This window comes from Anoplophora glabripennis, unplaced genomic scaffold, assembly GCF_000390285.2.
Source record: "Anoplophora glabripennis isolate ALB-LARVAE unplaced genomic scaffold, Agla_2.0 scaffold52, whole genome shotgun sequence".
Lineage (NCBI taxonomy): Eukaryota > Metazoa > Arthropoda > Insecta > Coleoptera > Cerambycidae > Anoplophora > Anoplophora glabripennis.
In genome coordinates, this window is record NW_019416264.1 from 830,269 (window position 1) to 854,593 (window position 24,325).

A 24,325-nucleotide genomic window follows, 5' to 3' on the forward strand; every position below is an offset into this window, starting at 1 on the left:
ATCAGTCGGAAACCGCTTTTAACATCTACAGTGTAGGAAAGTACCGATGGTCTATCAGAAGTTACGTGAGAGCGATAAAGTAAGCCATAGAAATCCATTTGATAGACAAGGATGGCTATAACGAAGGCGTCTAATAGTCAACGCCCATTTCGCCCTTCCACAAATAAGATCAACTTCATATTTGTAGAAGAGCGAAATGGGCGTTGACTATTAGACGCCTTCATTATAGCCATCCTTGTCTATCACATGGATTTCTATGGCTTATTTATCGCTCTCACGTAACTTCTGATAGACCATCGGTACTTTCCTACACTGTATAGTAGGATCATATTCGATGCAAAGTAATAAATCATTGCCTGTCAAGGAATCCAGTGACATTCGCTTTTAAGGGTTTTAGAAATTGAATAATTTCTTTGTACATTATGAAGGGACGAAGCGATCAGTTCACGTCTGGCACCCTTCTTCCTACAAAAATTCCTTTATTCTCATAAACTATTTTAAATGTACCTAATTTATTATAAATCCAATTTGTTTTTTAATTTCCACATATGTACTACATTTTACCTTTGTACGCGCCATTGTTGTTTACTTGTTTTTTGGAAGCGCTCTCTTTACGATCAAGCTCGCCAAGTTAGTATTTGACGTATAACCGACCACTTCGTACACTCGATGCACCTGGACGACTACAGCTACTACGAGAATACAATCGGTATGATGCGGTATTTCAGATTTAACATTGAATTTCATTTTAAATTTGAAATACGCCTCCTATAAATGATGACACGATTTTCCTTTGATAAAAGACCGACAACTTTTTGCTCTACTTTGCATCGAATACGATCCTATTATATATTATATTATACATATATATTTAATTAAATATATATCTATGGAAGTAGATCAACGAAAAAATTATAAACTGACTGAACTTATAAAGTGAAAAAACTTGAAAAATTTAAACATATAGGTAGTGTGAAAAGGATTTATTTTAAACAAGAAAATAATGTACCTACGCTGAGGCTAAGAATTTTATTGGAAAAATAAATGTGAGCTAACTAAATAATTTATTTTTATTGGGAGAATTACAGACTTCTTTGGAGTTAAGGCGTTTATTTGATGGACAACCATATACTAAATATTTAGTTGTAAAAAATAACTTAAAGAGTTCAAATTAATTTAAAATACGATTAAGTAATTTATTGGAAAGCACATTTAAATGATATATCTACTTAACTTTGGTTCATGATTTAAAAAGATAATTTAATAATCATTTTTATTTCTTTTTCAATTATTTATTAAAAAATAAACCTATATACAGGGCGATACAGACATAATGTCATTTAATTTTAACCACGTACTCAGAAGGCCCTAATTAAGACAGAAAATCGAAAAAAGATTTTACTTAGCCTTTTAAAAGACAAGCTACCACCGTTAATCACGTTTTCCATTGTCTTCCCACAAATTTGGTGACCACTTCATACATATGGAGAGGAGGTATGTAGAAAGTATGCAGGATGCAATACAAGCCGCAGATTATTTCGGATGATTCGCGTGTCAGTCGTAATGGCCAATTTTGCAAATTCATACATAGACAACATTTTCCGAAGTCCGCGAACCTTCGTGCGAGTTTTTCAACGACTTCGCGATACCGAATTTTTGATACAGAGACGAGAATTTGCCCGGCATCGCCAAAATGACTTAAATGTGATAGAAGCTGTTTTAAATTAATTTAGTTGAGGGGCAACCCACTATTTTGACAAGAATCATTTCAAAGCAAGGCCTGGAGAATATTACGAGAAAACTGTTTTTTTTTTGGCAGGGCCTGCTCATACCCCTCGAGATCTTTGCTGGGCAACAATGGAAATTTAATATGTTAATTGCATAATTTAAAAAAATAATTTATATAATTCATTACATATTTTAACATTTTTAATTATTGGCTCAAGTGAGCAGTGATGTCTAATATCAGGAAATTTTGTAAGTTTGGCAACGTCGCTTCAGGCCGACACCAAGTTGACATGAGAGCCGTGAACGTAAAGGCTTTCTGATATCAATTGAAGAACCAAGAGGTTGACAGTATGTACAAGGTTCGGTCGCTGACGCAACAACTCGGCATCGAAATATTTGAAAAACTTGTTCCCATATTTATTTAGCCATACCCATAAACAGGTGTGATCGAACTAAACGTAGAAGTGGTAGAAATGTATACGTCCAGTTGAAGAATCGAGCACGGGCAAAGGAAATACAAATACAGCTGCATTGGGCCACTGGGCAATAAATCTCAGCTGTTGACAAGTGGTTGACAAATTGCCCAGCAGTGTAGTGCAGCAATGCGGAATTTGGTGTAATTCAGGTAATTTTAATTTATTATAGGCAGCTTCTATTAATCATTGATATTACAATTGCGAAAGGGAGAAATAAGAGGGACATTTTGATTACTATAATATTATTACAACATGGCATTTTGCAGATCTTTTGAATCGGAACAAAACGAAATTTACCATCAATATAATAAAAATGTTTGAGGACATAAGTAATTAAAATATGTGGTTGGCTAAATGAACATAGAGTAGAAATTTTCTACATATTATATACAAATTATTATAATTTTTTACCTTTAGCAAAAAACTTTTTTAGAGACGCCTATGAAAGTCATTAAACTGAATCAGCCTGTAGGTATATTTTCATATTTTCTAGAAAGGAAATATTCTTCTATAACATGAGGGAAACTCTCAACTTCATCAGTAATAAGTCCAAATGCTATACTAGTAATAAATTTAAATACTCTTTTGTGTTCTGTTTCTTTCTGTAACATTCTTGAAATATCTCAACAAAAAATTGAAAATATGAATGAGGACCTTTAGGTTACTCTAGCTAAGTGTAACGATAACAGTAAACATCTTATTTTATTTTAAAGGTAAAAAATAACAAAATTGATGCTTGCATTTGAGGAAGTTCCGTGAAAGAAGAATCTAAAAGATATGCGGAAGTCGTGCCAAACTTATGAATGAACCGTTGGATGGTTGCGTGGCATCATAATTAGATGTCGGTGTTGAAACCAATCGTGATTTCATTTATTATTTTCAAACGTGTGAAATATGTGCTCACGCAGCTGGTTTTCAATAAATTATGTATGTCAACCGCTGAACAAAGACAAAACGGACCCAATAAGTTATTTCCTGGAAGCTTATATGGATTTATAGACGTTCCGCAGCTGAAATATTTGTGACTTGTCGTGACACTCATTTGATTTATTCGAACATATTTCCCGACACGATAATAATATTAACAAATTGGGAATAAAGTCTGAAATCACTTACACGAGAAGTGACAAGTGTGAAACGGACAAAGATATACTTATTTTGTATTGTTATTACTATTTATATTTTTAAATTTGTTACGAAAATGATAGTTTTAAAGTGAGGGTTTGTGACCCGGGCGCATTCGCCATTCTATCGAATTTCAGATGAGCCATAGAATATTTCTCTACAACTACACACCAAAACTAATGTCAATACAGTACAATCAACATTTTTATGTGGTAAATCCAAATCTACGGTATTTACAAAACTAAATATTGCGAGTATTTCAACAAACTGTATTATTAGTCTGATATTTTTCAGATAATTAGAGGCGATATTGTAGTGATGTAAAGCGCTGTATCTGATACAAAACGCCGATCATGCGTGAAGCAATACAATGGCATAAGTGCAATGGGTGATGGGAGGACGGGTTTACAGTCACACGGAAATGTAAAATGTACGCTCTGGCCAATATTGAATACTCCCAGAGTGCAATTTATAAAAGCTAATCGTGAACCTCATGGAACGTAAATGGTTACTATAGAGGGTGTCCGGAAAGGTCATGTTAAAAATGAACGGGTATACAGGGGAGCTCAATATAATTGTAGTACATTTTTTCCTATCGGGCTTCGTTGTGGAGATATTCCCCTTCAAAGAAAGAAGTTTGAAAACAAATTCCAATTATAACTTCTAAGTCGTTAATATGACAACTTTGAAATTGGTGCAATTAAAGTAACTCATGATAATGTTCATTTCCAAGTTTAAACCGATAATTAATATGCCTGGATTATACAGGAGCAGACGAAATGATCCATTTAAAATACATCTTGACAGCGTTGCCAAATTTATCATTTTTCTTTCATAGTTCGATTTCTCTCTCACTTTGCTAAAAAAAATTATATACCTACATCAGTCGATATCTTGTATCGTTTATGAGAAATAGAAGTATTGTGTCAAAAATGCTATATTAACATTTTTTTTTTAAATCTTGGAAATTGAGATGACTGTCAACAAGTATGTATTAGCAAATAGATTTTTATCATAAATAATTTTGACACCATTTGTTGATTTTGAAGCTGTTCGGATTTACGCCAACGGCTTTCCAAATAGAATTTGCGTATTTGAAGTGACGAAAACTCCCATGCTATTATTCAGACAAAACACTAACAAAAATTTATCTTTAATATATGGATGGGTATAATTGTAAACTATAGGTACTTAGTGGGACCACATCACGCTTTAAATGGGGATAAATAGCTGCATTTACTGCAAGAACACCTTACCCGTTATTGGAAGACGTCTCTTTAAATATTTGAAATAACATGAGGTTTATGCCCGATGGCTCCACCACCCCATTTTAGCAGGGCAGTAAGGGCTTATTTAAATACCACATTTCCCGATAGATATCCTTTTCCGTGGCTGCCTCGTTCTCCCGATCTTAATCCTCTTGATTTTTTCCATTGGAGCCATCTTAAAAGTCTTGTTTATCAAACTCCTATAAATAGTAGGGAAGAATTATTAAATCGCAAAATTACATACGCTGAAATCATTAGAAATGATCACCACATGTTATTTCGAGTACAGCAGAGGTGTTTGTGCAAATTCAGAAAATGCATTGATGTTCAAGGTGCACATATTGAACATGTTACTTAACAGTTCTCTTTTTTCTTTTAATTCTATACAAATTTCTAATTCTATTCTATTCTGTATAAACCCAGATTTTTACAAAAATGTTAGTCTCACATTTTTGATACAATAAATGTATGTTGTTAATAAAATTCGATTGTCTCAAAAACGATACGATATCGACTGATATACGGTATACCTTTTTTTTTAACAAAGTGGGAGAGGAATTGAACTATGAATGAAAAATGTCAAATTTGGCAACATTGTCAAAGATGTATAAATTTAAATGGATAATTTCGTCTGCTCCTGTATAATCCAGGCATATTGGGTTTAAATTTGCAAAATAATATTACCATGATTTACTTTAATTGCCCAAATTTCATTGTTATCATAGAACTTCTTTCTTTGAAGGCGAAACGAAACGAAACCCGATAGGAACTATTTTCAGCTCTTCATTTTCATAAGGCTCTCCGGACACCCTGTATATTAGCGGCTACATAGTTGATCCCAAAAATAAAATTATCTCTGTATCTAAAATATCCAAATTTTGCTAGCTGTTATTTTAATCATTGAGAAGGAAAATGCTTTGAATAAAAATACTATATTATTGTGCTCATCTATTTTGTAAAAAATACTTCTCCAAAACCTACTGAATTTGCCAAAGCCTTCGTATTCAGACACTGATAATAGCTTTGATTCTACACAACAGCATCCAATATTTCAATTCGTTTACTGCAATAGAACCGATAACATCGCAAGAAGTGGGTATCCAATTAAGGGAGAGGAAATTATTAAAAAACAAAAGCCACACCGAGATTGCTTTTTCTGATTAATGAATTTATGAAAATGAATCCAGGCCGGAATTCAAAACTTTGCCGCCGCGATAATTAAAAAGATATCACATGTATAAATTCATTTGCATCTGAAATATTAACGTAATGCGGCTTTAGAGGATTCTCCAAGGGTACAGATTTAAAAACGGTCATCAGATGCGAATCGAGTCGTGTATCATATGATGGATTTAATTATTCTGTTCGATCTCACACTAATCAATGTTGAGGCAGATGGGGTTTGACGTTTTCAATTTACAGTGCTTGCGTGTATTCGGATCTTATTAGCTTATTTCTGGCGTTATGAAATATGCCTTTGATATTGGATTTGTCGGTGGCAAATCCAATATTTTACACCTCAGGCATTATGTTTTCAATTACTATATTATTAGACAGTATACAAAATGCAAAACTTAAATTAGACCAGGTACTTAAATTACATAGAAACTTAATTAAACAGGTAATCAGATTACTTTGTTTATCAGAGCAACTAATATGTAATTTGCAAATAAATGGAAAATATTTATAAAATAGAACTTTACAGAACTACCGCAATAATTTTGTGTATTTCGTAGTCGTTATACATTTACCAATTTTTGATCCAATGAATTGATCAAGAAGTTTGACAAATTTTATTGGCACAGAAAAATTGTGATAAATTTACTAAGAAACTGGAGACAACAGAAATTTGATTGCCCAATGGGCATTTCTAGTGAATCGAACAGAGTTTACATTTTGCTTAAAATGAACAGTGTCCAATTAGGTTGAATGAGTTCAGAATACGAGTAGTAGTGTAAGTAGTGTGACATTGGTACTTACACTACTAGTAAGTACCAATGCCATGTCTAAATTCGTCACTTTCTTTTAAATATTATTTTTTGTAGACCTGTTAATGCAATTGGGGTAGTCTAGCATAAGTTACAGTCTATCATTCTCCGTGGTTTGCTTCTACCGTAAATGACTTTTCTTCAAATAGATGGTAGCTGTAAATATATTATCACATTTATATGAACATGTAAAACAAGAAAGCAATATCGAGCCAAGCTCTTATAATTAAGCTTTAATGTCCATATTTTGAGAAAAACAGTTCACATAAATGTGAAACGCATTGTTTTTGAGATACTTAAGATATTGTCTGATTGTGGCATGATTTTGATTTTTTCTTTATTTATTTGGATATTTTGCCACCTGTGGATTCCTTAGTCACGGTTACTTTTATAGCATTAATTTTAAAAAAATAAAATCTGATACTGAAAAATGCAGACAAATAAGAAATACACATCGCAATATCATGCACTTCAAAATTCATTTCAGCGTTCCTTTTTACTGATATGAACTAAAAAAATTATCAATAGTTTTGTTTAGTTTTGTTTAAAATGACTGGCCTTAGCAACGTGTTGTCAGTGTTGAAGTCGTTTGAATTTCGTTAACTATATATCAGAAAAATGATTCATTTAACAGAAATGCACAAAATAACAATTCTACAGATGATTGGTTGTAGAGATAACTACCGGACACAAATGGAAGTTGCTCGCTTATTTCATGAAAGATTTCCAAGTTTGCCGCCTATATCCCAAGGGAGAATTAATAAAATAGAAAAACAGTTTCGCGAACTTGCTTGCTTGCTTGACTTTGAGGAAAACCCACATACTTTTAGTCGAAAAGCAGCCCCAATGTTCAATTATTCGAATATTAAAAAAAAAATAAAATGCATCCCTATAAAATGAAACCAACTCAGGAGCTCATGGAAGACTATTTTGATAGGAGAACGTATTTTTGTGAACAAATGATAGCAATGTTAGATAACAATGTGATCCAATTAGAACATGCTTGTTTTGTTGTTTTCTGATGAGGGCACCTTTACAGTGCCGCTATTGGTCTATTGGTCTAATGAAAATCCTCACTGGATTACGGAAGAACATACGCAATACCCTGAAAAGGTTAATGTTTGGGCAGGAATTGTTGGAGATCATATCATAGTCCCTTTTTCATTGACGGCAATTTGAATGGCGATAACACTGCTCCAAAATAATGTCGTTCCAACTTTGACAAACTTATATCCTGATCCACAAGTTCCAGCGAATATGATATGGTTTCAGCAAGATGGAGCACCGCTCCATTACCAAATCAATGTCCGGCAGTACCTCAACCGAATATTTCCAAATCGGTGGATAAGGAGGCGAGGATAGATGGAATGGCCAGCACGATCCCTTGATCTGAAACCATTAGATTTCTTAAGGGAACATGTCAAGAGTATTGTATACAAAACTAAACCCCTCGACATAAGAAGACTAATAACACTTGCGATTAGATCGGTCGCGCCTGAGATGTTGAGTAACGTTAGAAGAAATTTCTGTTTAAGATTAGGATGTTGCCAAGACGTTCGCGGCGAGCATTTTGAATATCTCCTACTTTGACATTAATATTTTTTTTGCTTTTTTACATTATCAATAAAAACAGTATTACTTATTAGTTTTTGAGTGTGTTGTAGCGAATTGATGTAATAAAATATTTTTTTAATGTTAATTTTTGCAATAAATCTGAAAACACTTAATATTTCCGAAACAGTTGAAGATATGTATAGCACATGAAAGATGTCTAGAGTTTTCTGAAGAACCCAAAATTGAATGATATACACAGGGTGTTGCATTTAAAATAAGAAAGTTGGTTTTGACCACTGTTACATGGCATACTCTGTATAATTTTTGTTGAAAAAAATACACAACTAAAAATACCAATTGACGTGTCAGAGCGTTTTTTCGAACACGCCCCCATTTATTTATTATTGAATTATTATTGAACAAGGACCTAAGATTACAGGGTAACTCGACACACATTTTTCGTTTAATCAGCGTTTAATAAAATGAATCCCAAGCTTTATTATCTAAATATGACCACTTTAGTTTTAACCAGACCCTCCTATACCATTTATTATTCGTCAGCTATACTATACTACAGCATACTGAGGACAACTAATGACTTCGAAACTGGTTTAGTGATTCTATTAACGAATGACGTAACTATTTACTAGGTAATGTGGGTGTAATTCAATGCTAGTCGAGTCTTTAGTCCGCAGAGTAGTTACTTTCTATAATGTCATTATCTAAAAACTGACTCGACTAATATATTTCATAAATTTTACTAATTTCATAATTTTACTAATTTCTTTATTGCTAAGAATATTACCAAAATTATACTTCCTTTGTTAAAACAAGTAGGTCTAACAATTGAATTGCTGAATATTAAAAGGCACTAACTCCAAAAATCTGCTATATTCAGTTACACACGTGAAACGATACTTTTCGATATTTCCCATCGGGTGATGAAGAAAAGAACTAACTCCCTTTAAACGGAGTTAGTTCCTTTTACGACAAAACTCACGAGAGCGTGTGGTGGTAGGCCGGTAGCTTTGCGATTGCGTGATGTGAGCGAACAGTTAACCTCACGTTTCTGTCAATTTGTTTAAATATCTTCAAAATGGCAACTTGGAAGCTGCAGAATTTATAGGAGACTGAGTAAAGCACACTTTTCATTTGGAATAACCAGGGCCTAGACCAGTGTTAGTATTTGACATTTTGTCCAGTCCCCGAAGAAGGAAAACTGCCTATAAATAAGCATAAAGTCGATGTTATCAAGAAGTTATTGAGATATCCCAGAACGAAATGAACAACGCGTAAACTTTTTTATGAAGCTTATCTTACATGGTCTACAAATTTGGAAGAAGATAATATTTAGATAATTAGTTGAAATAATAATGTATTTTGTCATTAATAAACCTGTTCTGCAAGTAATAATAGTTATTATTTAAGTTTATTTTTAATTATAGCAGTTAGGTTTTAAAATGAACTAACTCCACTACTGTTTTTTTAATATATTTTTTAAAAACATGAAAGAATAAATTAAACATTATATCAAAATTATCCCACATATATTTGCTTTCAATCTATCAAAATAATATTTTATTCTAAATTCAAATCTAGCTTCAGTTTATTTTTTTGTAATTTCTCAACATTTTGGTTTTTTGGAGTTAATTCCGTTTAACACTCAGCAATTCAATTCATATAAATTTGGAAATAATAATGTAATTAATGTAGACATTTTTTTGTCAGTTTTGGCAATACGGTGACATTACAGTAAATGCAAATTGAAAAAATCTTCAAAAATTGACCACCTGTATCGGATAAGATATAGCTGAGTACTAGAATGCGTTTACTCTTCTTTAAAAAACATATATCTTCAAACTCATTTTTTACACCACTTTCCATTGTTTCAATTTTGCGAAAACAGTTCTCACATCGCTTTTGCTCCGAGAGCGTCGTCGGCGTTAATAAATAATGAATGAGGCCCAGCGTGCGACGTCAGTTATCACAATGGGACATCCCACGTTTGACCCCAGCTATTATACTCCTCTCAATAAACACGTAAATGATATAGTAAACGTTCACGATTCAAAAAATTACAATGCGATGCCATGCACCGTTATGGAATTAATTAGGTGAGCAACAATGAATTGCAGACGTCAGCCTTGTTACGTAACGAATGAGTAAAGCCGCAAAATGTACAGGGTGGCGTGTTTCTGTTGGATGTCATTATCGAATACAAGTCAATCTATGCGTAGGTATATTAGAGGAGACATTACATGCAGGTAAAAAAAACAAACCATGTTTTAAATTTTATGTTCATAGATATGTAGTGCATCTTATGTTATTTGTGTATTCCGAAAAACAAGTGAAAGCTCCCAGAACGAAGAAATATATAAGGAATTTTCGAAACGCTTGCATCTGTCAAATTTTGTGTAAAATGACTATTATCTCGAAAACGGCTTAAATTAGGTACAGGGAAGCTTTAACATTTTTGACTTATTTCTAATTTATCTTGTCGATAATGCAATAATATACAGGGTGTCCCAGAACAACGTGTACAACGGAAGACCACAGGAGCTCTATTCTTGACGGTGAGAAAATAGAATGCTCCCTGGTGAACTTTCCCTCATTTCGCTCTACTACTGTTCTATCACAAAATTAATACTGTATTATTGACACAAATGGATCGAGGCATGAAAGTGAAGAACGAGGTACAATGTTGTCAAATGTACCAACCAATCAGAAAACAGTAAATAAGCGATACAATGAAAACTAGTGATGAGCTAGTCATGAAATAAGTACTAATTTATTTAGAGTTATTGTTATTTGTCTGTCAGTATCAGATGCAATATAATTATTTATTATTTAGACTTAGAGTTATTGTTATTTGTTTGTCAGTGTCAGGTGCAATCTAAAAAAGAAAGAAAATGGAAATTAATAAAAAACCGAAGCAAAATCCAGTAAGTTCTAAACAAAAAGAAGTTCTAATTGAATATATTGGGACTGAAATGTACACTGGAAAGTTAACANGGTGAGCAACAATGAATTGCAGACGTCAGCCTTGTTACGTAACGAATGAGTAAAGCCGCAAAATGTACAGGGTGGCGTGTTTCTGTTGGATGTCACTATAGAATACAAGTCAATTTATGTGTAGGTATATTTGAAGAGACATTACATGCAGATAAAAAACAAACCATGTTTTAAAATTTATGTTCATATATATTGTAAGAAATATTAAAATAAAATCCGGAATTCCAATAATTTTATATTCACTTAATATTACAGTTTTAATAGCCCGACAATTATGCGACTGTTCGTAGTTAAATCTGCAGTCAGAGTGTTCCTTGTTTCTCCTCTCGGTGGTGGTCTAGGTCATGGTCTCCTATTTGTTTATATTAGTTGGCCCGGCCAGCGCAGCGGCGAGATCGGGATATGCAAGAATCAGCATTTCTGACAATATGTAGTGCATCTGAGTGCATCTTATGTTATTTGTGTATTCCAAAAAACAAGTGAAAGCTCCCAGAACGAAGAAAGATATAAGGAATTTTCGAATGTGAAAATGTCGATTATCTCGAAAACGGTTAAAATTAGGTACAAGGAACCTTTAACATTTTGACTTATTTCTAATTTATCTTGTCAATAATACAATAATATACAGGGCGTCCCAGAATAACGTGTACAACGGAAGACCACAGATTCGTGGACTCAAAATAGGCAGATTTAGGCTAATTCACATATATCCAAAATCGCTTGGTTAGGCCGCTAGATGGCCACAAAGTTCGTGAAAATTTTTTGAATTTTGTAAATAACTCGAATACATATTATTCGATTTTGATTATTTCTGGGGTGTGGAGATTTGCTTTCAATCTACACATTTTGGTGTTAAACACAGTGTTTTATAATACTCACAACTCCTAGAAAATTGATGTATGGTGATATTTGATCCTAACATTTTCTTCTTTCGGGCAATAATGACAACTATTTTTTATTTGATAGGTAATACCATTTGGAAGTTTTTGGGCCTCTTATAAAATTTTGATTAAATGAGAGGTTTAGGTAGAAAAAAATATTTTTTAAATGTCTACATTATCTTGTCACCTATATTACAGTACTTAACGAAGTGCTAATAGTCACTGATTTTGTAGGTTGACTGTAATTTCAGTTTGATCTTTAAGTCATTATACCTGCCAATTCTTAATAAGTGTTTACTACGATAAAATATACCACATATTACTTCATTTTTCGATATAGATTCATTTTATTGAAATAATTTGTAAAACAATCAAGTACAATAAAAAATGCTTGAGATAATCGTAACAAAATTGAGGTTATTAAATTTAATACCTACAACTTATTATAAAAACTGTTCAAAATGACCACCGTTGTTTCTACAACAAAGGTTAATTTAAAGTTAAAGAACACACTTTGCAGTTCTTAAGGGCCATTTTTTAAAATATTTAGTGCATTTTGGATATGTCTCCACAAATCAGTTCAGTGGATGTGGAATTGTTGTTTTCAGTGCCCAAAGATAATAGTCGCAAAGTGTTAAATCTTTTGAACGCACATGCCAGTTAACAGGAAATTATCACTTCTACCGATCCATCGATGAGGGAATCTTTGGACATTTACAGTGAAATGTGGTGGAGCGCTATCATGCATAAACCATGTTAGCTTTGAATAATAACGGCACATCTTCCAATAACTCGTGTTTTGCAAAAGTTCTAAATAAAATTTCCCATTCGGTCTATTGGGTAGAATAACAGGACCAATAATAATGCTATCCCAAACAAGATTTAACTGAAATTATAGTCAATCTACAAAATCAAAGCCTACTAGCACTTTGTTAAGTATTGCAATATGGGTGGCAAGATAATGTATGCATTTAAAAAATATGTTTTTGTACCCAAATCGCTCAAATTGTATCACCTATCAAATAAAAAATTGTTGTCATTATTGCCCGAACGAGGAAAAGTTATGAACGCATATTATCATCATACATCAATTTTCTAGGAGTTGTAAGCTTTAGAAAACACTTTATATAACACCAAAATGATTGAAAGCAAAAGTCCACACCCCAAAAATAATCAAAATTGAATAATACATATTCGAGCTATTTACAAAATTCAAAAAATTTTCATGAACTTTGAGGCCATCTAGCGGCCTAACGAAGCGATTTTGGATATAGGTGGATTATCCTAAATCTACCTATTTTGAGTAAACGAATCTGTGGTCTTCCGTTGTACACGTTATTCTGGAACATCCTGTATATGGTGTTCCATTTAAAATAACGAAGTTGACAGCTACGTTGATAGCATTATTTTTATTGAAGAGAACATATCTGATAACCCCCGTAAACAAAATGTCAGTCATATTGTCTTTGGTTCCTCTGAAACATCTAATTAGGCCACTTACCTTGAAGAACCCTGTAGGTATATCCTAAAATTGGCCGAATCCTATTAATAATGGAGACTTATTTTCAAAAAAAAAATTGAGGAAACTATAATTTGCTTAATATAGGTTTAATTTTCATAAAAATTGTGTAAACAAGTATTAAAACTTTAATTAGTTGTAACACTAAAACCCAGTATTGATTTAAATTGTACAGGTGTCGGATAAATAGCGCCTAAATAGACTATACCTACCATTTAAACAACACTTTCGTTAGAAATTTCAAACTTATGTCATATTCATCAATTTTTTGTGCTGAATTCATTTATGCAAAGAAAACTATAGCATTGCATTTAAAATTTTTGAGAAAAATAGGTTTCCATATTGAGGTAAATGACATTACGCATTCGCTACGAGATAAAGTATGAAAACACCTTTCCAACGAGGTATAACACTATGGGCTTTTGGTAAGCCAATCCTTTCGGTGTATCATTCTTTTTAAAAATTAAATCAGTAAGTAATTGCAGTTTGTTTTAGGCAATTTACCCACCTATCCAATTTTTATGCGAAACGATGCATAAAATGAGCACCCTATGGCATATATTTATTTAATAACTGTACGAAGGGTTCGGCCTGAAGTTTTAATACTCGTATTTCCAGTTTAAAGCGTTATTTAAAGCTTAGGGTGGCTCACACTTTTATGGCTACTTTAGCCGGTAACTTTAATACACTTAATAAAATAGGCATGGGAATTTCACTGGAAGGGAAATTAAATTATTTTTCTGGTGTCGCCTTGGAACGCGCTTGAAACAAAAAGAAAAGGTAGCCGGCGTCTGGCGTTGTAAGAAATTCAACGGGACCGAGACATTGTGAAATCTCAAGAGGATGCTGGAAACTGCAGAATGGAGGATGGAAATGAGCGCGGAATTTTAAATCAGAATTTTTTCACTGAACTAATTAAATTATATTAGATTTCATGTTACAAACTGTAACTCGACTTTTAATAAACTACGCTGTCAAATTTAGGCTTTTTTCAACCATGTTCAAAATAATATATTTACTTGAATTCCGTTTCATCCATCATCGACCTGATAACATAGGTGTATATCTTTTTTGTGTGGTTGTTGACTCCTATCTTTTCGCATTCAATGGTTGACCATTTATTCACTTCACCAAGAAGACAATCAACAATCAGAGGTGTGTTCAGTATTGCGAAGGTAACAGCAAATGGGGTTAAACGCACCATTGAAAATACAGGGTGGTGTATACATAACGTACTTATATCTTTCCAAAATAAAAGTATTAATTTTTTTACGAAATTTAGTTTTTAATGATATTCTATTGTGATATCAACTGAAACTATTCAAAAGCCTTGAAATATGGTACTGTCTTCTATTAATGAGAGAAAGTCCTATTCCTTAAGTATATAGAAAACAGAAAAAATATTTGCTTAAATATGGATTCGTTGAATATAATTTTTACTTATATTTCATATTTAAAACTACATAGGTACGTATGTGTAATAATTAACTTTATCCTTGTATTTATCATATTTTACATTTACAATTACATAGATCCTTGAGAGTAATAATTAACTTTATCGATCCTCTTTTTTAATTGACAATACGTATTTCTAAGATAGTTTTGCTTCTACTTTCCAAATGTGAAAATTTCTATGCAATATTGCATAAACTGAAAAAATGTTTATCCAGATTCATCTGAATTCTTTAAACATTTTGATAGATGGAGCAAATTTATTTTCAGTACGTAACTTTTTAGTACTAAAATAAGCAAATTAGAAGCAATATGTATTCACTATGTCAGTTATACAAGTTAACTCCAGGATAGTTAAGCAGCGTACAAGACATTCCGATTAAGAAAAAAACATATTTTTATAATGTCTCATATTTTTGTTATGCGTAGTAATCACAACAATCTGATTTGTGTGATATACAGGGTGGTCCGAACTTTATGCAGGAAACTTCGAGGGTAGATAGATCTTTTTAAAATAATATGTGTTTGCCTTATAAACATAGGTCTGGAACGGCCCCGTTTTAGAGATACAGGGTGTTGAGGTTTTAAAAAAAATTGATTATTTGTTTATATCGCACAGGTGGTGTAGAAAGGAGTGTAAATAATTTTGTTGGTGTACTTTCAAATTACACTTACTTTTAAACATAAACAAATATTCTTGTAATATTATCGTTAGAAGTGTCTGCCACAAGGGGATTGTATTGGTATGAATAACTTGAGAACGGTGAATCTTAGGGAAAAAATTAAAGTCGCCTTTTTTACGTGTTTTGTGCATTAAAATATAAATCAGTTACAATGATATGTAAAAAATGCAGTGGCATAAATTTTTTTGTAAAAAAGGGTTGACTCCTGTCCAGTTGTACACCACTGGTTGAACCTTTAAAGCTCATATTTCAGGGAATATAAGGCCTACTATCATACATTTATATGTACCAAATTTTATTGAGATCGGTTAATAGATTCCGGTGATATAAACGAAAAATCAATTTTTTTTGACAAATTCAACACCCTGTATCTCTAAAACGGTACCGTTCCAGACCTATATAAGGCAAACACATATTATTTTAAAGAGATCTATCTGCCCTCGAAGTTTTCTGCATAAAGTTCGGACCACCCTGTATACAATTGTTCCTTAACTAACATTAACTACATTTAATAATTCTGTTATACCTTACTATGTGTCTAAGTTGACAGCAACGGTCAATGATACTCTACACAATCCAGTTCAATTCGCCAACACCGGTATATCACTTTATTGACCAATCGTTTATGTTGTTGAAATCATAAAATCGATTGCTTATTTGTTTTTAAAGGTGCTAGATAAATTATTTTAACGTGCAAATAAATTGCGTCATCTATCGCGAAATTAAATTTTTTGTACTCTTTTACCACAAATTGATCATAAATAAAGAAAATGTGGAAATATCTGCGTGTTAGAATTTTAGGCAAAACTTTTGTAAATTGGGATATAAAAAATATAATTGCTTTATATTGTTAATTAACAGCAACAAGGACGTTGAGTATTAGCTGTACTTTTGATTTATTCGTTCGAGACAAAAGCAAGACCGGAAAATTCATCTTGGAAGAATCACCCGGTACGTAAACCAGTGATTAATGGTTACACCTAAACCGAAATTACTACTGTCAATTTTTATTTATCTGGGTTCGATCTGCATTGTTGTAGAATAAGAATAAGAAATTGTTTACCTGACCGATTACGAGCGCTCGTCAGTCATTGTCAAATATTTACAATTTCTTTGTCGTGTTCCCTTGTACTTAAAGACCCACATAAGCTTTGTAAGTCGGAAGTACTGACAGAAGAAAAGAATACTTAATAAGCATTAAACTATATTTACGGTTATTTATTCAAATGCTTCAATCTATTCGTTAGTTCGCAAAAGTTTTAATGTTTCGTAGGACGACTGGGAATATCATTTAGAAATTTGGAAGTGATTTTTACACAATGAAGAATGATAAAAGAGGGAGCTATGGACAATTAAAAGTTTCCGACTCAAACTGTTTGTCTGCCTAAAAGTTATCCGTTTTAATAGGGTTTCCCTTAATTATAGTTTATTCCAGGCGATTTGCTTAAAATATTTCAAAATTTCGAGCCAATACACTGACGATCTTGAGAAATCACTCCACAAACGTCCGAAACGCCCGAGGAGCACCAAGGACCATCTCGCAGTCAATCGGGTCAAAGTGCTCCGAAAGATGTTTCAAATTCAGCTAGCGCGATCCAATAGGACAAAATCTACGGAATCACCTACCCGTGAGTTCGAGCGCCTACCCAGATAAGTTGCAGCTTATTAATCAGAATAGTTCCGTCTTCTTGATATTAGCTGTTTATATTTTCGATAAATAAACATTTATACGATTTTATCTATTTTCCTATATTGTTTACGATCTAGTTCTAGAAGAAATTACTTAGGCATTTATTCTCGCTTTAAGGCCAATTTATGTGGTCAGTTACATGAACTACCCCCACTATTTTTCCAAGAGGAAGAAGTCACCTCCTATTTTTTTTAGTATATACGAAACACCCTGTATATAATATTGTGTAGGTATATGTTGATTTTATTAATTAATAACGGGTGTATATTATAGTATATATTAGTAACTGTCTTATTTAATTTAACTTCTAGAGTTTGGGGCGTTCCTCCCGACTTACTCTGTATAAACGTAAACGACAATACTCAGGTAATTAAAATAAAACCACCCTACAGAACAAAAGTGTTAAATAATGTGCGTTTTTAATTAATTACATTGCTAAATTCCAACAGGCATCACAGTTCTACCTACAGCCGAGACAATTGTCTATTGATTTTCTTTGATCTTAACCTTCAAGATTTTACAACCAATTAAGTTCATTAACTTTTGCTGTGTAGTGATTCAACGTATTAGATATGTATGATTTTTATTTCACTTCGCTCTTTCGAATATTAATTAGATGTGATCAAAATGCTTCAAACACATGGGACACGCTGTTAACATAATGAATTCTGATAATTAAAGACAAAAGTGAATGACAATTTAAACAGTAAATTTATACCAACAATCATTGAAAGTTCATTTTCAAATGAGTCAAATGATTTTAATATTCTTCTTATTCCCCTATGTATTTTTATAAAATATATAGAAAAGTATTTTATGATACGTATTTTTTATTTTTTTTGTTATGTTTTATTAATGTTTATTTTAATTGTGCTAGTTTTTATAGAATTTCAATTTCTTTTCCGTATTTAAAGAGTAAAATTTAAACAAATAAGTAAAACGAGAATATCAGTATTAGTACAAGTGCAAACGTTAATAATAACAAATATACAGAAGTCAAATATGAAACAAAAATCGCTTTTCCTCGCCTCAGTATTTTTTTATACATAGTAGATATTTGGACAAAATTCGGTCTACGGTTTATCGTGATGAGGGATTCACATTTTATTGGTGTTTTGCTATATTTTTTAACCTACGTTCACCAGGCAGTGCAATGTAAAATGTCTCAACTATTTTTGTCCTCACAGTATGCGATTTCTGATATTAGAAATTGGTTATTTATTCTTTATACTTTTCTACGAATAAAAGGTATTCTTAGTTGACATCACTAGGAGCACCCGTTTCCGAGAAAAAACAAGTAAAAAAATCAAGTAGATCAAAATCAACCTAGGAATGAGTTTTATTGTCAATAACCTGAAGTTGCTTGTTCCTAATATTTAGCCTTCTTAAAATCTCGTTTTAATTATAGTTCTAAAGTAAATAAAGCACATTAAATATATATATTTTTCATTTCATTTATTTCATTTTTTTTTCTTTTGCATGTTTGTAACTTTTGTACTAGGATAAGTTGGGTTAATTGGACCATTCGTTACAAAACACCCTGTATATGAACAAAATATTGATTTTTTTTCATATTAAAACAATTGTAATGCGTGACTAATTTTATTATTTATTTTTTTTTTTCAGTTTGCAAATATGTCTGCCACAAAGTGTGCGAGAGCAAGGTGAGTCACAGTTTAACTTATGCCTTTTTCACCTATTCCCCTGTCCTCTTACTTTTACTTTTACGACAACTGTACACCACTTAGGTGAACAAAGATAGGTGAAAGTTACCNCCCTTAGAAGCAAACTTTACCTGTTTTTGGATTTTGCCGAAAAGTTCATTACTACCCTGTAATGCCTTGCTGTACGTTTTCGATGGGCTACCCTGTATATTGTAACTTTTGTACTAGGATAAGTTGGGTTAATTGGCCCATTCGTTACAAATATATGATGTATGATCAAAATATTGAATTTTTCATACTAAAACAATTGTAATGCGTATATGACTAATTTGATTTTTTTTTCAGTTTGCAAATATGTCTGCCACAAAGTGTGCGAGAGCAAGGTGAGTCACAGTTTTACTTATCCCTTTTTCACCTATTCCCCTGTCCTCTTACTTTTACTTTTACGACAACTGTACACCACTTAGGTGAACAAAGATAGGTGAAAGTTACCTGCCCTTTATTTGTACAACACATTCGAGCGGACATTGAACAATTCACTACCCATATAATTATTGACCAAATACTTACCAGTTCCCTTCTAGTGGGCCCAAATGTTTGTTTAGTTGTTATTCCCTAGGCTTTCGACAAAGAGTTTTCTGGGAACGAACATTTGAAGGAATCTACATATATTGAACAATCAATATGGGAATTGTGACTAGAATTTCTTATATGGATGCGTTTTTCTCCTAAATCTTGCGCTATACATTCAGCGAAAATTATATTTCAATTAGTAGGCTTTAAATCATAAATAATACAATGATTTAACGTTTATCGTTAAATTACTATAAAACCTGTTAAGCATACCTGTCGTACTGAAATGGTTAAATAATGTTGCAAATCTTCAAATAAACTTTCATTTATTCTTCTATATCTACGGCTGATTATTTCGGGCAGGTATAAAACGAAATTCAATCACGATATATCACTTAACATATTAAAACATGTTTTCATTGTTAGATAAACGATAGGATCCGTTCCAATCCGTACAAATCAGGGTTGTACTTTAGGTTTTATTAAGCATTAACATAGAGGATAATAGATATAACAAAAGTAAAACCAAAGATATATATAAATACCGTACCATATAAAGGGTGATTTAGTCATAATGTCATTAATTTTAAGGGAAGATAGGGAAATACGAATAAAATACGAATGCGCGATTAAAAAAAATTAAAATACATATTTACGCTGAAAAAAATATTTTTAAATCATAATCATCAATCATATTTAAACCCCTTTTCAGACCACTTATCTACAAAGGTTTATCGAGAGTGAATCAAGACGTACCGTATTCGGTCACTAACCAAGCATTTACTGTGTTTTTAATAGTGACACATGAGTGGATGAGATATTGAGAAATATTATTTATTTGTTAATAAAAACAAATGTATAAAGATAATAGTTGTTTTCGAATGTTAGGTTACCAAAATTAAGTATTTTTAATATTGATAACATTTTCACAGTTTTATAATTGAATATGAGTTTTTAGTACTATGTTAAATTAATTATTCAGTTTATAGTGCGTATACCTAGTGACTTATTGCTTTTCAAAGAGTAGTATGGTACCTGCCTGCCCAGTACGACTAAAACAACACTCATCCGTCCATGGCAATTTGTTAATAAAATGTGATCCACTGCATTTAAATTTTGAAACCAATTGCAAAATTTAAGACGACTGGGGAAATCAGCTGTTTCGCTTCAACGTTCGAACGCTCTATAGTTCATCGACGCGTTCTCTGTTGCGAAGTAGGGCGCCGAATTAACGGGAGTTAAAGGATAATTGCTTATTCTTTAAAAAGTCGAGTAAAATACATATTTTTTCGATTGTCTGTCTTTGTCAAGCCTTCCGAATACGTGGTTAAAATTAATGACATTGTGACTAAGTCACCCTGTACTATATTCTAATTTAAGGTTTCCATAAACTTCTTCTACCAAATTTGAATGAAATATATTTAAGTGTTCGAAATGTGGAAAATACTCAGATATTTAGAATTTTGTTTCTTTACCTTTGCGTAAGCATTAATTTAAAAATTATTGTACTCGGATGAGCTTTTCTTTTTAATTTTTGTTTTTATAAAGCTATTCAAATTTTTCCATCATTTTCTGAAATATTCACAACAAAAAATACATGAAAAAAAAACAAACAAAAATAAGGAATATAAAATATCGAATATTAACCAACTTCCTTTGTTATGCATTTCTCAACCCTTTTATTATATTTAGTCAAATATTTGCCTAATTTTATAGACTTTTTGATAAAAATGTAGATCAGTAGTTAGTTATTTAATGTTGCAGTTTTGATTTTTCGTTAGCCTTGTATTACTTAATCTGAATATTTTCAGTGAATGTGAAAATATTAAGAACATCTAGATTCCTACACTAGTCTTTTGTTAAAGTTAAAAAAAGTTTTCTCGACAATTTGTAAAACATTACCCTAACTAAAATAGACATAGAAGCGGAGCGCATATTTTGAAACACAGGACGCTAGAAGCATTAGACTAAATAGTGAGCTGTCATTAGTTGTTTCGGAATTCGGATTAGTGGCGGGAGATTTAAATGCATTAATGAGTACATAATTCATACGTATTGCGTAACTGTCCAAAGGAGTTGTATGTAATTAGAATGTAAAGTACTTCAAGTCTAGCCAGAATTAAAAAACCACTAATTGTAAATAAATGACTATATATTGTCAAAAATACTTTAATGATTTAACTTCAAGAGTATAAATTATTCAATTGACATTTGAGATAGTGGCAATAACTGAAATGTTAATTGTTTTTTATTGTCCTATTTAAATTTGTACCTAGGTATTTTTTTTTATACATAATTTTAAAAAGTAAGGTACCTACTTACTTATGATTATGATAATTAATTGTCAGTTTTTTATTAAATTAGATAGATTAGCATTAGGAATAAGGAAACATTGGTTATAAATATTGTATAAATTAAAATAGTGAATTTTTTTGTAACATTTTATTTTTTAATCCCCACGTTTAATTACTACTTATAAGAGCAACCTGGAAGAAATTTACGAGATAATTATTTATATATACACAAATTTATACTGAAATAAAAAGCAATTAGATAATCAAAAGCAAATAATAAATAAAAAACAATAAAACTTTTAAAATGTCCAAAAAAGTAATGCAAACTCAAAATACCTCTATTCTTCTAAAAAATAAACTCACAATGATAAATAATGTGACATTATGACATAAATAACAAATGAGTCCTCTAGTATCAAAACCCCTTAAATCCGTTTTTGATGAAAAATGAGATATACGCTTCAAAATATTCCTACTAAAATTCCCTATTGATGTGTTCATTCAAATGATTGCAAAAGTCACCTAATATAATAGTAGGTGACTAAAAAAAGGATTAATTTGTTAGTATATTCCCAATTATTTAAATCCTGATAATGCTTAAAGTCGATCAACCCACACAATAGAAACCGGCTAATTTAAAAGTGACACTCTCAACTACCACTGATTAAATTAGGTGCTATTCATCACGCGTCATCTTACTGATACATTAAATCAATTAACCGAACCGGCGCTAATTAGAATACTCCAAATAAGCCAGCGAGCCATTATAAGGGCATATTCGTATTAGATACGCATAACAGAAGCATAGTCGACTTCCATGTCATTAATATAACTGTAAACGGCATACAAAGCACTGCCTCATTTGGAAGTATTACAATTTCCTACAGGCGGAGTGCCGACGGGCGCGGAAGATAAATTATTTGTTTGGAAACTTAATTGTTCCGCGAGAAAGCACGTGCCGACAGCGGGGCATTAAAAAAACTAGCGCATATGCGTCGCGCTATTCGAATTAAATGCACACATGCAATTAGAAATAAACGGGGCATTGTAGAGAGACAATATAACGACGTGTCCTGCGTTCTACTCGTTCCCTGTGTGACATGCAAGCATGAGAAATTTAATTTGCGACTAAAATAGGCATGCACGGAGTTCCAATCCGCTTCCTAGTTATTCATTTATTCCAGTCAAGGCGTATTTACTATTGGATATATTTAGATATCTCAGAAATTTGCATGTTTGTGCAATAATCTGTTCTAATTGCGAGTAGTCATGAAGGTTTTGCGTGTTCACGATAAAGTTAAAGAATATCTTCTTGTAACTTTTGAAAGTTTTTGCTCTTAACTCAAAGATGAATCATGAAAGTGTACATTAATTCTTTCCTACGTGAAGCTGGATGCTCTTCGTTTGTGTTTGAAATCGAGTATCGCCTTAGGCAACCAGTAATACGGCGCTGTTGCGCTGGTCACATATGTTTAGAAACTCTATTATTAGATAAAGTTTGCAAGGAAGCTCTTGGCTATGTAAGATAAATCGCTTCGGTTGTGTCATAGAAGCGACGATCTTGTAATGCCGGTCTAAATGTAATTTACATAATTATTTAATCGTTTATTATATTCGAGTTATTTCTTTTATTTGAAATAGTAACATTATAACAGCTTCAGATTTTATTTTAATGCGAAAATAGCTTTAATTGTAAAAAATGGTCATTAAAATACAACAATGGAAAAATTTATGCATTTATAGAACGGAAAAGTAACTTAGTAAAGATACTATGGTTGATATTTATTTTTAATCATAAATCATATATATTAGCCCAGTCATTATAGACATGAAAGAGCCTGTTTCGGGAAAAAAATACTGTTAGAAGTTTCTCTGCGGAATATTGTTCGGAAAATATTAACATTTTTTCAGTCATTTTTAAACAAATTAAATTTGAAAAACTAAATTATCAGTAAATGCATATGTCAATACAACTATTTAGGTACAAAAACAACTAATGATCGAAACCCTACAACGTCTGTGCGCTTGGGTAAAATGAATTGAAAATAGCATCTTCTTAGATAACAAATTCCGCCAACGCCAAGCTAATGAAGTTTTTGGGCTGAAATTTTTACCACTTATTAACGGTGCAAAAAGCTTCAAAAATCCTGAATTACAAGTGTCTGCGATGAAAATTGCATTAATTATTAGCAATTGAAAAAAGCGGACAATTTCGACCATTTTTGAGCTTTTGCGCATAAACAAATTATCGGAATTTAATCGGACTTGTCTTATTTTACAGATTTATTTAATACCTACCTTTTTTGTATAAACCTTTTTTTCTCTATGAATAACAGTTTTTTTACGCCAGTAGAAAAACTACTTTTTCATAATTTTGACCATTGTTTTAACAAAGTTTCCCAACTAGTCTCGAGTTGA

General features: G+C 32.1%; 1 protein-coding gene across 3 annotated transcripts in view; it reads left to right on the forward strand.

The window, feature by feature from the left end:
• Positions 1-24,325, forward strand: part of LOC108903388 (tensin-1) — a 627,358-nt gene that overhangs the window by 326,714 nt on the left and 276,319 nt on the right. For all 3 annotated transcript variants that reach the window (XM_018705546.2, XM_018705547.2, XM_018705548.2), the window contains exon 3: positions 19,003-19,040. In XM_018705546.2, coding sequence (XP_018561062.1) covers positions 19,003-19,040 — 38 coding nt within the window. The remainder of the gene's footprint in view (positions 1-19,002; positions 19,041-24,325) is intronic.